The following is a 17,583-nucleotide window of genomic DNA, read 5'->3' on the forward strand; positions in this document are numbered from 1 at the left end:
AGTTAGATGCTCTGAACACACATGGGCTTGCCAGGTACCATATAAATGATGGCAGCATCACCAGATTTCAAAAACTTTAGGCCATCTTTCAGCTTTTTCCCAGAATGAAGATAAATCTTCTCCTTCGGCTCACAGGTCTGCCCATTCTTGGAGGTACCTGCTTCGAATTCACCAATACCAGAAGCAATACTAGGACAGCACTGTCAGCCTGAGATGTGCCTGTAATCACGTTTTTCATTAAGTCTCTGTATCTTAGGGTATCAATGATAAGTCGCATAATACTTGCTGATATCAAATTTCCACAGGGAAATATCAATGGTGATACCATGCTCATGTTCAGCTTTCAGTTTATCCAAAATCCAGGCAACCCAGAAGGAGCCCTTTCCCATCTCAGCAGCCACCTTCTCAAGTGTTTCGATGGTTCTTTTGTTGATACCATCACATTTGTAGATCAGGTGGCCAGTAGTAATAGATTTACCCAAATCTACATGTCTGATGATGACACTGATATGAATCTTTTCCTTTCCCTTTTTGGCTTAGATTTATTGGTGGTTTTGACGTCACTTGTGTTCTCGCAGCAAACTTGCTGTGAAAAAGCTAACCCATCATTTTTAAACACTTCCCATTTATTTTGTAACACACACACACACCTCTAAGATAATATATATTTTATACCTGATCATTTAAAAATTACTCAACATTAATTCAATGTGATTTCTAACCAATGACTTGGTCCATTCCCCTAGTTAAAAAGGAGAAACCAGAGCCCAGAGATGAAAAAACTTGTCCGAGAGAACACAATTAGGAAATCATGGAAGATATGGCTGGAAAAACAGATCAAACCTTAACTGTCAGTCTAAAGAATTTTTGACTCAATTCTGAAATCAATGGTAGCCACAAAAGTTTTTAAAGAAAGAAGCTATACAATTAGAGCTGTGTATCAGTAATAATGAAGGCAGGGAGGGGAGGCAAAGAGGGAACATAATTCACTCCAGGCAAAAGTGAAGAGGGCTGAACTGACAGATGTATAAGGGAAGAAACAGATGCAAAAGGCTTTGAAGATTTAGAATCAAGAGTTTAGCTTCTGATCCAACGCAAGAAATAAAAGGAATAACTTAAGAGGATTTGGGGATGTTCAGAATAAATAACTGGAAAGATAGCTATCTCAATAACTGAGATTAGGAAAATATCCTGCCATATTCTCATAGCATTAGCCGTTACTAGTCTGCTTCCTAGAGGTACAGTTTGCTTCCTAAGGAGACTATCTGGGAGACAATAGCCCTCTACTTATCTTATATTCACCGCGATATTACCTAGCACAAGGCTGGATTGAGTAGGAGTAATTCCAAGTAAATATTTGGAGAATTGAAAGCATATTCTCCATTTTAACAAAATGTCAATCATACCATTGCAAATAGATTTTGAAGGGCAGCTAAAACAATTCTGAACAAAAACTAGTCAATAGGAAGATAAGTTCAGAATGTGGCCTAAAAAAAAAAAAGCATGAGAATGAAATGAAGAGTCTATAAAAAAATATTAAATTTCTCATGGCATGAAGAATAACAAAGAGGTATGAGAACAAGTGTTGGTACAGGTCCTCAGAAAGGCCATTGGGGAGTAGAAGTGAGCAGGGCATGGAATTGGGTTACAGATTTTGAGCACAAGACTTCCTGGCATAAACAACCTTATTCACAAGGGGCCCAAGACAAACAGTCCCTGCACTCAACAAAGCACTTTATTGTTCCTTTTTTTAACTGATAACCTAGAGCAACTAATGATAAAACAACCAATCTTAATTGTATTAAAAAAATACATACATACACAAACAAAATATACATACCTACTGCCTCTATGACTTACTCACTCTTTTCCTTCCAACTAGAAATCTTAGGAGAAAAAAAGATAAAAGGAAAAGAGGAAGTAGGGAGATTGGGGTTAAGAAAAAGAGAGAAAACTGTGAAGTTCAGCTTACTCACTCCTGCTGGGCACAAAATAACTGTTTCAGCAGAGGACCAAGGCGTGCCTAAAGGAATAGATAGATGCCTTGCATCTGCCAGGTCATGCACAAACCCTTCTTTTCTATATAGACTTTCCAAATCACTAATATAATGATTTTCAACTTTTTCTTTGTTTACAAGCAGGAAATCCTTTTTTCAAAACTTTTATACAACAGTTCAATATAAAACAGAAAAAAAGTGGAGGTGGCTCAGGCTGGAGTAAGAGAAGGGAACTGAAAACCTCATCTGCTGAGCAACCTCCCTCCTGCGGTCAGTCCCAAGGAGGCATCTCTGTGAAAATCGTAGGGTTCCAAGAAGTGGATTCTTCCCAATTTAAACCTAATAATCTCAATTTGAGGGAAAACTTTGGTTCATACTTCTGCTTCAGCTTCTGTACTTATAAAAGAGAGCTTAAAATATTTACTGCTTTGAAAACAGACTATGAACCATGTTAACAGTCACAAAAATTTTAAAATGTTAAAGAAAATAAAAGTTAGTAAATTTCTAAGACAACTAGAAAAGTATTTATGAAATAAAAATACTAAGAATTTTTAGAGGTTAACACAGTTGTGCTCAGTTTGATATTTAAGGTGTCCTAGGGAAGTATAATAAATGTTTCTTCGGCTATAGTTAGAACTCCTATGAGTAATGAAAGCTAAGAGGACTCTGTTTGCTCTAGGCCACTAGTAAGATAATTTCCTTTTGTTGTATTCAAAATATACAATGGAAGTGAAGACATAAAAACATAAAAGATATGAACAATAAGAAGCTTCTTTTAAAAAGTAAACCACTTCCAGGCTTTTAACTGCAGTATATTTGAGACAGATGGCTTATGCAGAACAAAGAGTCACCATCCGAGTGTAAATCCACCATGGTTAACAATAATTACAATAATTTTCATGTATTATATAGTTGTGGATTATAACAAATCCATGGGCTTTATATACATTATCTCATTCGTTGGCTTATTGTAAAGATCAAGATAGGGTTAACGCTACCTTTTCTATATTAGAAAATTTAGCTGAGAACAAAAAATATTACTTCTTGTAAGTTAAAAGGGAGGGATGTGTCATTCCTGAACAACGATACCAAAAAGAGATAGGCCAAGAAACTCAAGGAGACATCATAACAGGAATGGTATCATCACAACACATTTCTAAGCTGGAACACACATGCATGTATTTTGTGAAACAAGATCAAAGATGTAGGTGGACTCCAGCCCAGTACTGTCCAATACAGTAGCTACTAACTTCATGTGGTAATTTAAATCAAATCAAATAAAAAATTCAGTGCCTTGTTCATTCCAGCCACATTTCAATGCTCATTAGCCATATATGGATATTGGACAGCACAGATAAACATTTCCATCATTGCAGAAAGGTCTTCTCAACAGCCTTGGTCTAGCAGAAACCCCTTGAATATATTAAAAACAGTGGTACACATGCCACAAATGTTTGATGAGTGAATGAATTATAAAAGACAGGCTTCGATGGGCCTGAAGCATTAGCCAGAGGAAAAGAAACTAATAAGAGCTAACACTTACGGAATACTTAACATGAGTCAGGTGATATTCTTGGTGCTTTATATGTACTATTTAATTAATCCTCAATAACAACTCTCTGATGTATTTACTGCCATTACCTTTATTTTATAGGTGGGAAAACTAAGAATCAGAGGTTATGCAACTTTGTCAAGATCCAGGATTTAAATCCAGGCATCTTGATCTAGAATCGAGAGCCTTCATTTCTGATCATTATACTACACTGTACTACTCTATTATATAACAATTTTATATTTTTTTAAAGTTTGCTGTGATTGAGTAAAATTATTTAAAGTCAATCTTCCAATACGTTCACCGGTCGAGTTCACAGTGAAGAGAGTAAGAAAAGAAATAGTAAAATAAAAAAAAGTTGGCAAGAAATAAACCAGTGTTAATACTAGTTTGACCCCTAGGTGCTGAGATTAAGGGCAGTTTTCATTTGTATTTATTTATTTATTTTTGCTAACTCTACTTTCCATAGGTTCCATAGCAATGATATATCACTTCTATGATAGTAACAAAAACAATAAAAATGTTTTTTAAGGAAGATGAAAATAAGATCAGCTTAAAAATTCCAAAGCAGAATATCAAATCAAGCCTCCTCCATCTCACTCTCAAACATTTAGTCTCCCAACGTTAAACCGTTTCTGTTTGCTATCCATTACCCTCTGTCAAGTTAGTCCCTGCTCAGAATTCAATACACAGAGCATTAAATATAATCTTCCTGGCTTCATGCAAAGCATTTCCAAATAATTTGGCTCAATTCTATGTTTCTACTTTTATCTACCAATACCATCCTATCAAACCCTCAGTTCTTCTAGGAAAAGCATGGTAGAAGTGTCTAGGCCTCAGAGTCACAGGTCTTAGCCAACACATAATCTCTTGGCCTTAGTTCCTTCAGTGGAGAATAGCTGTGAAAATTAAATCTTTAAATAGGTAAAGCATCCATCATACAACAAGCCTTCAATAAATGGTTTGGCTAATAATGGGAGTTTTATTCACTGACTCCTTAAAAAGCTTTGTACTTTTAACCTCTGCTTTATTGCTATTTATTTATTATTTTGCTCCTCCTTTGCTCTGAGTTTCTTCCCTATCTTCTAAAATCCTCCTCCAAGAAAACTTCCTAACTCTACCAACCTAATATGATCTCTTACTCCTTTGCACTTCTATAGCACTTAGAGTTTGCTCTACTCCAGGTGGTGGTCTCCCAGCTGATTTTATTAGTTCTCGTTTCATGTATGTAAGTCCTAGATCCCCAATTAGAGTGTAAATTCCTTAATAGCAGACATTCCATTTTATATATACCTTTATACCTTTCTGATGTCTGACACATCATCAAAAATATTTTATTTGATCTGTGGGTTGGGGAGAAAATCATCATAATAAAAATACATGCTAACATTTTCAGAGTGGACTAGGAAGCCAATCATTCTATATAAAGACAGAAGTTTCAAGTAAGCATTATAATCTAATTCCATAATTTACTACTACTGACCAAACATGTAAACCATACTTAAGCTATATGATTTCTCTCAAGTCCAATATAAATATAAGCAATAAATGACCCTAGGTAAATAGTACTTTTAACTTTTCAAAGTGTCTTATTTATAAGCCCTACTTAAATATATACTGACTTAAATTGTTTTATTTGGTTTTGCAGGAGTTCAGAACAAGTCACTCCAAGATGTGCCTCTGCGGTATGCAGATTATTTTGAGCTAAAGGAACTGAGACCCTACAGGCTCAAGAGAAACTTCTTCCTCCCACCCCCACACCTTTAACTACCTAGAAGAATTTGAATTAGGGGCCTTGCCCATAATAAGAGATTATCAGAGATAACCTTTTATTGACCTATCTATATGGCAGGGCAAACTCCTAATTACTGAACATTTGCTTTTCTTATTGCCTTTGCAATGACCCACTGAAGCCCCAAGGTGCCTTACCTCATCCTTAGCTCAGAATGTCATATATACCTCATTTTGCTTTTCTGTCTCTGAACTCTCAGGAATGTGAGGGACTTTGATTCTTCCATGTATGTGGGGTCCTCATGAGTAAATATATAATTTGGTTATTTTCTCTTGTTAATCTGTCTCATGTAGATTTAATTTTTAGAGCAGCCGAAAAAACCTCGGAGGTTAAAGGAAAGTTCTTCTCCCTCCCTCATAGTTTCATTTGGAAATCTACTCACCTCAGTAAAAAATAAAACAAGATAGAGTAAGGAAGATTCAGATGCTGATAACTAGAAAGTGATGATTATGTAAACTATATAAAAATAATCCTCCTTTAAAAAGGTGAACTATGTCACCTAAAGTGAGTACTGAAAGTTAAGGATAGTCTGAGGCATAACTGAATTTTTAATTTTCATTCATTGATTTAATTATTAAGCAATGATATTATTAAGCAATTAAGTCATTAAGCAATTAAAAATTAAATACCATATAAAGACTAAAATCTTTTCTCTTTGATAAATTACCAGTTCAACAACAGGAAACAACAGTTCTGATGAGCTGCTACTAAAGTAAAGCAATTTGAGGGACAGAAGAAAGTTGTTTTACTAAATGCAGGCAATTACCAGAAAATTATGTCTCAATAGGTAGAAAAAGACCCACAGCACAGCTAAACCCCAGCAAGACTGAGTCAACAGAAAATTCCGAATCTCTCTTTTTAGCTTAATGCTATTCTATGAAGCCTCCAACAATGTTTCATCTTTCTCATTGATCCCCAGGACAAAAAAGCCATTACCTAAGGATGTTGGGATGGGAGAGTCTATTCATGAGCTGCACTTCCTTCAGCATGTTTGCCCGGTTACTGCTCAGCGTGTTCATCTTAAGAGCCATCACCTGACCAGAAGCTCGGTGGCGCACCTGGAAAATAGGACAAGAAAAGAGGCTCAAGGGCAACAGCTATACAAAGTCTCCACATATAAAACATGCCTAGGTTTTTTAGTACCAGTTTAGATAAAATAGACAGGGTAGGTGACATTCTTGACATTCTTATTTAAATTCTGATTAATTAGGGCCTCATTTCCATTAATGAAGATTAATTTATTCTATCCAAGAGCAAAATTGTTTCACATTAAGCTGGCCAGAAAAAAACTGTTAATAACATCTCAAGAAATCATGTCCTTTTTTTTCTTTTATACTTTAGGAAAAAAATGAGGGAAATTTATTAGGTTGGTTCCTCATGGCCAACATTGCTGAATCTTAGGACACTAAAAGGAAAAAGTTCCTTTTGTGGAATTTTAAGTGTGCAGAGAAAAGATATATACAGAAGCCTTATATTACACATAAGGAACAATAAAACAATCTTTATAAGACACTAAAGACATATCCTCAAAATCTCCCCCAAGCACCATAAAATACATATCTATAAGAAAAAAAAAAAAAGGGATTTTATGTTAAATAAAGAAAGAAGTCAGGGAGCCATTCAAAGCTAAAGTTATACTAACCCAACCCAAAGTATCTTATAACCATTTAAACACACTCAGGTCAGATACAAAAACACATGGGCCACACCACTCACACTATCACTCATATGTACAGAGGAAAGTCCACTACTAAAGAATCCACCCTCCATAAAATACAATCTATTTTACATGTAAAAATCTTATTTTATAATTTCAACCCACACTCCACAGGTTTCACAAACTACAACACTGGTAAAAAAAAAAAAAAAATTAACTATGTTTTCACCCTCTAAATGTGGTTTCAGTAGTAGCAAAGTAAGACCACCACAGAAAATAGTTTGTCTTACCCAAAAGAAGCCTAAATATTCACTGAAATGTGTGTTTCCAAATGAGAAATTATGAATGAGGCATCAGAAAAATGAAGCACCAAAGACTTCATTACTTTCTGGTTAAAAAAAAATTATTTCAAATCTTGCACAACAGGGACTTACTATGCAAAAATATCACCTTATGGACTTCAAGAGTATTATTTCAGAATGTTATACTTGACCAAGTGGAAATTCCAGTAGAAAACATGACAATCTACTTAACTCTTTAATCTCCAGAAACGCCTTGAAATGACAATAACACCATATATTCAGCAACCCCATACATTCAGAATATCTACTAATATAAGACAGATATCACAGTTTCAAAGAGCCAACGTTTCAGAATGGCCAGACAGAAGAAGGGGGAGGAGGAAGAAAAACACTAAGCCACAGGAACCCTGATCAGAAAAACGGATGCAAAACATTGGCTCTTTCCCCTCTTCTAGATGGCTTAGTGAGATTTGGAATCCAAATCTCTTCCTAGTGCATCAATGATTCCGTTGTCATGTACCTCGTGATTGATAAAAGAGAAGTAGCTTTCCTTTTCAGATTCTGCATGGATAAGTTAAAAGAGACATTTACATACAAAGAACACACTGTATTTTTCCAACTTTATTTACAGAAGACATCTGTGTTTTAATAAGGGCTCTCCATTCTGAAAGTCCCTCTTTTTCTCCATCATCTAAAAACACTCTGACTTTTTAAACAAAAGTCTGCTTTTAAGAAAGTTTGATGTTAAAGCAATGTGTGAAATATAGAGATAAACAATCTGTGTTTCAAACTAATCAGAAAAAAAATCCTACTTCCTTAAACAAATGGACAAGATGATGCATATGTTCATAATTCACTGTATTTTGTTTTCTCTTCATAAAATATTCTTCTCTTTTCTTCTAGCTCCTCATATTCTATTTATCTTTCAAGCCACACTCAAATATCCCCTCCTCACTGAAGCCTTCCTTGACTCTCTCTGGAAACTACTTCGTGGCTTCCTTCTTTATGCTACCTCAGAACAACATTCAAAACACCAATATACCACTTGTCACATAGTTTTGTATATAAATATCTCTTTACTAGACTATAAAGCATCTTGAGACCAGGAAGTATATTGTATTCATCTTTGTCTTGCAGTGCCTAGAGGCCCTGGAACATCATAAGGCCCAGTAAAAACAACAGCAACAACAGTGAAATGATACTTCTAACATAATTTCTAAGGGCCAGTGAATCATTTGTTTCTCCAGGTGATCTCTTTGGGGTGGGGGCTGGGAGTAAGAGTACTTTTCTTTCTTTTTCATTTTTTTTTGGTGGCAGAGGTTGAAGGAAGGATATAACCAGAAAAGTAGCATAAGATTTTGTCAAAATTTTCTGGAGTGTACCATCTAGAAAGGGACAAACAATAAGCTAAGCTATACGGCTAGTCAGATTAGAAAGAGAAGGATCAAGTATAGCACAAGAGGTATTTATATAATGTTGATAGAACGGGCACTTAGGGGAAAACTCCATGGGACTTCAGTGAATCCTCAAGTATTAATAGATTGGATAGATTTTTTTTTTTTTAAAGTACAAAATAGACTACAGATAATAAAGGAAGAAAAAAGTACCATTAAATGTAGAGGGCCACAAAATATGGGAAACCTGCCTAAATGGAAGGGCATATTCATTTCAAGTTATCAAAGCCACAAAAATGAATTAGCCCTCAAATATACTTAGATTTTCAGAGTAAAGAAAAAAGTCTATTTCTGCTTAAGTTTGTCTTCTAAACATAGATTATTGTTACTACTAATAAAAGGATTCTTAAGAAACTGATATTTTTAAATATGTTTAAAGGTAAGACCTCGAAAAATTAAAAATAAAATTGTCATCTGACCCAGCAATTCTACTTCTGGATATATACACAAAAGAATTCAAAGCAGAGTGTCAAAAAAATATGTGTACACCCATGTTCATAGCAGCATTGCTCATAACAGCCAAAAGGTAGGAGCAACCTAAGTGTCCAACCACAGATGGATGGATAAACAAAATGTAGTATATTTCTTCAATGGAAGACTATTCAGCTTTAAAAAGGAAGGAAATTCTGGCACTTACAATATGGATGAACCCTGAAGATATGCTAAGTAAAATAAGCCAGTCTCAAAAGACAAATAGTATATGATTCCATTTATATGAGGTACCTAGGACAGTCAAATTCACACAGCCAGAATGCAGAATGGTTATTGACAGGGTTTGTGGGAAAAGGGAGGAATTTGGAGTGAATGGGTACAGAGTTTCAGCTCTGCACAGTGAAAGAGCTCTGGAGACAGGTAACACAATAATATGAACTGAATTGTACATTTAAAAATGGTTAAAACAGTAAGGTTTATGTTATGTGTATTTTACCACAATTAGAAAAGAAGGAAGGAAGGAAAAAGAGAAGAAAGAACCAGTGAAAAGAAAATTACCAAGGTAAGAAAATTTCTACCTCTCTTTGACTTTTAAACTCATCTGATGCTACCACAGGATCTCTAAATCTGCTTTCCAAAGAAGAGCATAGCAGAGTGGTACAGTGCTGGAGCTTTGGAGACGAGCAAAATGAATCCAAGTTTTAACTTAAATTATTAGTATGACTACTTTTTGAACTCTTTGTTAAGTGGCCAGCTTCTGCTTGCTTGTTTAATGTTTAACCAGGGTATAGTTCAGGAGATATTTTGTGCAAAGATATGCTAATGTTAACGGTGTAGTTATCCTGTGCAAAGATATGCTAATGGCTAACTCCAGCTTTTGTAAACCTGCTTGCTTGTTTAATGTAATTGTAGGCTTTATAAGTGACCTCCTCTGAAAGCTCGGGGCTGATTCTCTAGTGGGGAGAGTCAGTTGCTGGCCAGCTAATAAAGGCTCATAATTAATCTCAATTGGCTCCCCGTCACAACATCCTCTGTTGCAAAATGAAGAGAATAATAGTCTCTATCTCAGAGAATCATTATGGAAGATAAAATAATGCTGTAATAAAGATAATATATATAAATTACTTAACATAGTGCTTGACACATAGAAAGCATTCAATAGATTGTTTTTAATAAAATCAAGAAACTATATGCTCATAAGAATTTTGCATAGCAGGTGAGTTTGAAATGACATAGAAAACACATATTTTAAGTAAAAACAATATTCAAATTTGTATATGCCCCCAAGATTACTTACTTATTACAAAGGGAAAAATGTACCTTTACAATGGAGAGATCTGGTGGCTAGCACCTTAACCAAGGGGTTGTATTTAGCATTACTGAAAGTAAAACATCTGACATTATCAACCTTCTGATCACTTCCTGAAATGTTTAACTCGAGTCTAATTATTAGAAAACAACTAGACAGATCCAGAATATCTAAAAGACAACTGTACACTACTCTTCGAATAAACAAAATATGTGATAACATTCTAGATTTAAAAAAATTAACAGACATAACCACTGAAATGAAATCAAGGTATAAGACCATGATTAGATTCTAGGTCAAAAAAGCTATAAAAGACGTTTTGGAAACAAATAGGGAAATCTTAATAGAGACTGTAAATGATTTTACTGAATTAAGGTTAATTGTCTAAGGTATAAATAATGACACTATGGCCCTGTAGGAGGAGAATGTAGTCCTGGAAGATACATACAAGTTGAGAATCTCTTCTCTAGCACAGTGCCTAGCATTTAATAGCTGACTGCTCAAAAAATGTTTGCTGAATTTATATGGTTAACTAGATTTAGAAAGCTTATTTCTAGAGGGGAAGAAATGCATAAACCTCTGACCAGTTCTGAGAAATAATAAGGACAGAAATAACACAAGGACAATATAAGAACTGTCACAAAGCAATTAATCATAAAGTTAACTATTAAATGAGAGGCTTAGGACTTCCAGTCAAGGAATCACGGTGAGTGTACAATAACTATACAGTAAGCTGGGATAGCAATATTAATATTAGGCAAATCGAGTTTAAAACAGTAGTCTTCAACAGAGACTATACCACCTCCCTTTGGAGGTGTTTTTAAGGTTTTCAGGTGAAATATTTTAAGTATAAAGTGATTGGAGGCAGGAGTGTTGCCAGTCACAGGTTAGACATCCTGCAAGATACAGTGCAGAACTGCACAAGGAAACCTGGTTCCACGTACTATATGAAATTCTTAAGTCTTGCCAGACATTCAGGTAAATGAAGAACATATTTATCACCTGAGCTTGGATTCTAACTCCATTTTACATAAAAACAAAGTCATCTTGCATGATTTTAATATATACTTAATTTTCTAGGAAAATTGGTAAGAATTTCAGAAAAATCAGACAACCAAGGCTACACTGCTTCTGGTATCTGAATATCAATTCAACACCTATGTATCAGAATGCATTTATAGTTTTTATGGTGAGTTATTTCACATTTATTTCAAAATATCAAATATAAATAAAATATACTTTAGCTCTGCCCACAAATATTCAATGTGCCTACTCTCCCAATTTTTTTCCCTAATGAAACAATGAATCATTCAAGATTAAATGAATATTTTACAAAGAAATACTCTGACAAAATTGGCAAAGATATACCATAACCTCCTTGTTTGCTCTCCATCATGTGTAATTTGTCTTGGAATGCTATATCTGTTTCAACTGAAGTTACATCCCTCTTTCCCTTATCACATACAAATAAATCTGGTATGTTATTATATTTTTATTATAATATCCATTGGTATCTCTTCTCTTTTTCTTCTTGCATGGAGTGGCTTCTAACTGTCTTCTCTTAAATCTAAAACTAGTCATTTATAAGAGGATCAAAGCATCTGATTACTTACTTCATTATGTCTTCTAGAAGAATCAGGCCCAAAAATCTGCATACTAAAATCTTTATTTTTACTAATTTAATTTTCTTTTACTTTTCATTTATCATAGAGTTAGAATATCATGGTGATGTTTTATAATTATGAGCAATAGTAACTTAAGTTACCTATCAATTTCATTTCAGTGTAGTTGTTAACATTTTAAAAACCGTAATAGCTTTTCATGAAGATAGTGCCAAAAGCAAAGGAAGCCCCAATCTCTCCCAAAGCTGAAGCCAAAGCAAAAGCTTTCAAGAACAAGAAAGCAATGCTGAAAAGCTTACACAGCCAAAGCAAAAAAAATCTTCACATTACCCACCTTCCGACAGCCCAAGGGACTGCAGCTCTGAAGGTAGCCCAAATATCCTCAGAAGAGCACTCCCAGCAGAAACAAGCTTTACCACTATGCCATCATTAAGTTCTTTCTGATTATTGAGTCAGCCATGATGAACACAGAAGACAACAACACATTTGTGTTCATTGTGGATGTCAAGGACAACAAGCACCAGATAGATCAAACAGGCTGTGAAGAAGCTCTACGAAACTGACGTACCCAAGGTCAAAATCTGATCAGGCCTGATGGAGAGAAGGAGGCACATGTTCAACTGGCTGCTGAGTATGATGCTTTGAATGTTGCCAACAAAAGTAGGATCATCTAAACTGAGTCTAGCTAGCTAATTTTAAATATAAAAATTCCTTCAACATAAAAATTGTTATAACAGCAAAAATATACATAACACTGATAGCACTTGCTACGTAATACGTTCTCCTGGGTAACTACTTTATATATATTAACTCATTCAATCCTCAAAATGATTCTGTGAGGTAGGTATTAATATCTCCCATTTATAGCTATGGAAACTGGAAAGAGATTAAATGACTTGCTTAAGATCATACAGCTAGTAAAAGACAGAGCCAGAATTTGAACCTGGGTAATGCAAAGAACATTGGGCCTGATAGGGCTGAGAACAACTGATCAAAAGAAAAAAGTACTATGTGCACATTACATAACAATTATTCTGTCAAGATATAATAACCATTTATATGTATATAACAATATAGCCTGACAAGGCAAATTTGATAAAACTTACCTCTCAGGGAGTAAAATCTCAAGCAGACAAGAAATGAGTATGGATATAGTACATTTTAATAAAAACTAACATGTCTGATCTAACTTGTCCCAACAAAGATAAGTTTCGTTTATTTTTTTTCCAAGTATCATAAAAAATTTTACAGAATGCATAGGTACTACAACACAAAGGAATTCTCAAAAAATTTCAAAGGATCAGTGTGGTTCAAACACCACATTCCTACGCCACTATGAAATAAAGTTAGAAATTAACAATAAAACGATCATTAAAAACAAGTATAGTGGATAATACTAATTGTTTACCCCCTTTTCTTGACTAAGGGAACCCCAATTAGATGGCAATGTTTGCAGTTAAAACATTCAATTTGGCAATCTTCCTTGCTGCTAGGGTGGTAAAGTAATGCAGTCCTATTAAAGAGATTAAGTGGGAATTGCTAGGTGGGAATTCTGGGAATGCTACTGTTTTTCTAGTGAAATTATCCTTTATCCTTCCCCTTTCATAGACTAAAACAAAGATGTGGTGCTTGCATCAAAAGCAGCTATCTTAAGGAAATAAACCAAAAGGACAAAAGCAGCACACTACAGACAGAGGAAGCTAGAAAACTGGATTGTTGGTGACTTCTTCAAGCAGTTGCACAGCACAGGAATTTCTCAAGATTTTTTGAGAAAAATTAATCTCTTATTTGAACAAGCCAGTGTTCAGGTTTCTGTAACATACTGCCAAAGATAATCCTAATTGATTTGCAAAAGATCAAAAGCAAATCAGAGTTCGACTAAAGATGTTAGAAAACAAGAATGTAAAATAATAAAGATAAAAGCAAAAATAAATGACATAAACAAACAACAGAGTTTCAACAGGCCAAAAATTGATTTGGGGGAGGAAAAAAACTAATAAAATTAAAAAAGCAAATCTGGATCAAGAAAAAAAAGGTCTTTAATTTTCTAGTCCCTGCCTACCCTTCTAGACTCATCACAGGTTTACCAGTTCTTTACATGTACCCTCCAGATATGAAACAAAACCAGTCTCTCACCATTTCCAAAATATTCCATGCTCACATTACTCTGTGTCTCCACACATGCTTTTCCTCTTGCCTGAAATGCCCTTTTCCTACTTGTCTACTAGACAAGCTCTCTTCTTCAAGAAAACTCAAGGGTGACCTCTGGGAAGCCTTCTCTGACCTCTTCAAATAAGGTTTGTACTGGTACCCAGTATTACATATTCTTTAGCACTTTATGCATACTTTCACGCACTTAGCAATTATGTATTGAGCAATTTCAGGCTCTTGCCAAAGGCTCTACCTTGGCAAATACTGTGTTTTAAATACATTTCCTGTCTTCCACCCTAAGCAAAGAGCTCTTTTAGGGCAGGATTTTATTTATTTCTCTATCCCTAATATCTAGCTCAATGTTGTACACCTAGTAAGCATTAACCAAATATATGCTGAGTAAGTAAATAAATAAGTGATTAAGATACCAAATAATTCCAATGTTTATAACATGCTGAAATAGAATATTAGATGAGTGCTATGAGATCACAAGGGGGAAGCAATCAAGCTTCTCACTCTCCTCACTGCAAAATAATACCTTCTAGCATCAGCTTTTTGTAATATCTTTCATATGCCTTCATATATGTCTATGTCATATCATTTACAGAAATACTTCTATGTACTGAGCGAATCCAAGTTGTACATACAACTTGTGTGCTTTCAGTTTTTGTTTTTCCAGCTGGATTAATAATTAAGGTGAAAGATCTTGGGAGATATTTCTGCATAGCAATATGCACACAGTAAAATTTGCTACCTGATAAATTATCCCTTGATGTCACCTAGTGCTTAGCTCAGCCCACAGAGATAACTACAAAATTCTTTACTAGTTAGCAGCCCAACTTTCCACATCATCTCTGGAGTTAATATTAAATGTACTGAATATGGCCAATAGCTACAATCATACACTGTTGTGTGTGAAACTTAAGTAGGCATATGATATGCATTCTCCTTTAAAACACACCATTTCACACCCCCAAAAACACTGAAGCTACCCACCCCCACCTCGAAGAGGTTGCAAAACCAGATAAATGCAACAAGAAAAACAATAGGAAATTCAGCAGGAAGCAGTTTTGACAGACAATAAGGATATGCAACAAAAACCATTTCCAAGGTGGGAGCTCTAAGAAGCAGCAGACTGCTATTATCTTTTCTGCCAGGCCTTTCAATGCTAAACTCCTTTAAAAAGAGAGGTGAGAAGTGGGGAAGGAAGTTCTTTTCCCTCCCTATTCTTTCTTTTGTAAACCTCTGTAATATGGTGCCAGCCCCTTGGAATTTGTGTTTGGTAGATTTGGGAGCTTCCCTGGTCTTTTAGAACCTATTTCTGACTGTTGCTTGTCTCTCTCTTCCTTCACCACACTCTCCCCTAATAAATGTACTTCTCAAGGTTCTATCTTCGCTATTCTAGTCGTCTCTGTCCATACTCTTTTCCTTGACTTTTTGACATTGAAAACATTTTTCTGATTAAAGATATGCTCAATCTCTACATAACACATTTCATGCCAGAGTGATATTATACAATTAAGGGTTTTCTCTATTTTCATTCTTCCTTAGTGCCATTCTTAATATTGAGGGTTACCTTAATTCTCTCACTACCTGGAGCAGTTTAATTCTGAAATGGCTGATTTGCTATGAGGAGACAAGAGACAAGCAGGCAGACAGACACACACAGAGAGACAGACAGACAGACAGACAGACACACAGAGAGAGAGACAGACACACACACACACACACACACACACACACACACACACACACCACGCATCTTGCTCATGGATGTTTTGGAGTTGGGGGTGGTTCAGATCACTCCCAGAATTCACTGTTTCATTCCTCAAATGGCCTTGGTATAAACTGACATCTCATTCAGCAAAAACAAAAAACCGGTATGTCAGAAATGCCTAATAGGCTTTTTCCTAACCTTCGCTCTCAGATAAAACATGTACTACCTCACATCATCATCAATGTCCAGTTCTTAGTTATCTTATAAAAGTTGCCTTACCCACCTCCAAGACACAGCGCTTAACTCTTTCTTAACATAGTGGTTATTAAAATATGCAGACATTACATCTTGTTAGAACAGGACCACATGGTTGATGAAAATACTTTTTACAGTGAGGACTCAGAGAAGCACATAGAGAAGGACAAACACAATCATGAAGTAAAATACAGACAACTTGAGAAAAATCCTTGAGTGTTTGTAGATTCGGGCTGCAACAATGATCATATTTAAAAGAGAAAAGATTCACTCTCTTGAAAAATTTCACTAGTTATACTTTGAGAGGCTAAAAAAATTAGTCAGTTGGAGTACTGAGACCATTTGACAGCATTTTGAGACTCCGTATGATACTCTCAAAGCAGACCAGGCTACCAGAGAACACAAAAACTTTACCTTCCCAAGTATAAAAATAAAACATCCCAGAATAAAATAACATTCACATGCTGAAATGTTCCCCCTTGCTTTCCTTATACCACAACTGTTAGTTAATACTGCTATAGATTTAGAGTTTGCATGACAAACTCCATGTGTTCTAAATAATAAATGTATAATCATGAATATGAATAAATCAATTTTTCAGTACCAAGCAGATGGCACATATCTGGCTCTTTTAGTTTAAAGTTTACTGTTTCTTATAGCTGGCATTTCCAAACATAGTGCTGTCAATTTACAAAAACACACCAGTGGGGAGACTCCATAGTGTAGTAGTTAGCACATCTGCTTTGCACACAGAAGGTCCTGGGTTCGGGCCCCAGGTGGAGCCATGAACCATACTCCAGGTGTGCCAAGCCCACCAAGTACACTGCGTGAGCCAGGCCCACCGGGCCCCAGGTGCACACTGTGAGCATGTGGGTGGGGACGCCCCACCTTCAGAGATCCAGTTCTTATGGGGAAACGGCAAGATCCATGGGTCAGGGGTGGAAGTACAGCGAGGGGAGAATAGAGAGGGAAAAAATATATATACCAGGCAGAAAGTGGAATATATAATATTCAAAGAATATAGCATAAATATATAAAACTTGATAAAATAATTTCTTGTATATTGGATCAAAATTACATGTAATACTCCATTTATCAATTAGGTAGATAGGAATTCAAATCCTAGCTGTACCATTTACTTGTTATGATATATCTGGCAAGATACTAAACATTTTTGAACCTCAGTTTCCTCATTTATATAACGCCAGTGTAGCTACTTGTAAGACTGTTGTGATAATATAAAAAGATAAGGTACACAAGTTCTTAACACAGTACTTAGCACAAATAACTCAAACAGATAACTACATACATAACAAACAATAACTAGACCTCGTATAGGGTTT

At 35.4% G+C, this 17,583-nt stretch overlaps 1 protein-coding gene across 4 annotated transcripts in view; it reads right to left on the bottom strand.

The window, feature by feature from the left end:
- The window catches only part of TESK2 (testis associated actin remodelling kinase 2), a 104,923-nt gene that overhangs the window by 45,290 nt on the left and 42,050 nt on the right, over positions 1-17,583 (bottom strand). For 3 of the 4 annotated variants that reach the window (XM_016137808.2, XM_016137807.2, XM_016137806.2), the window contains exon 3: positions 6,278-6,399. In XM_016137808.2, coding sequence (XP_015993294.1) covers positions 6,278-6,399 — 122 coding nt within the window. Of the gene's footprint in view, positions 1-6,277; positions 6,400-12,451; positions 12,709-17,583 lie in introns of all 4 variants that reach the window. The other variant, XM_016137809.2, reaches the window with a different exon arrangement.

This window comes from Rousettus aegyptiacus, unplaced genomic scaffold, assembly GCF_014176215.1.
Source record: "Rousettus aegyptiacus isolate mRouAeg1 unplaced genomic scaffold, mRouAeg1.p scaffold_m13_p_1, whole genome shotgun sequence".
NCBI lineage: Eukaryota > Metazoa > Chordata > Mammalia > Chiroptera > Pteropodidae > Rousettus > Rousettus aegyptiacus.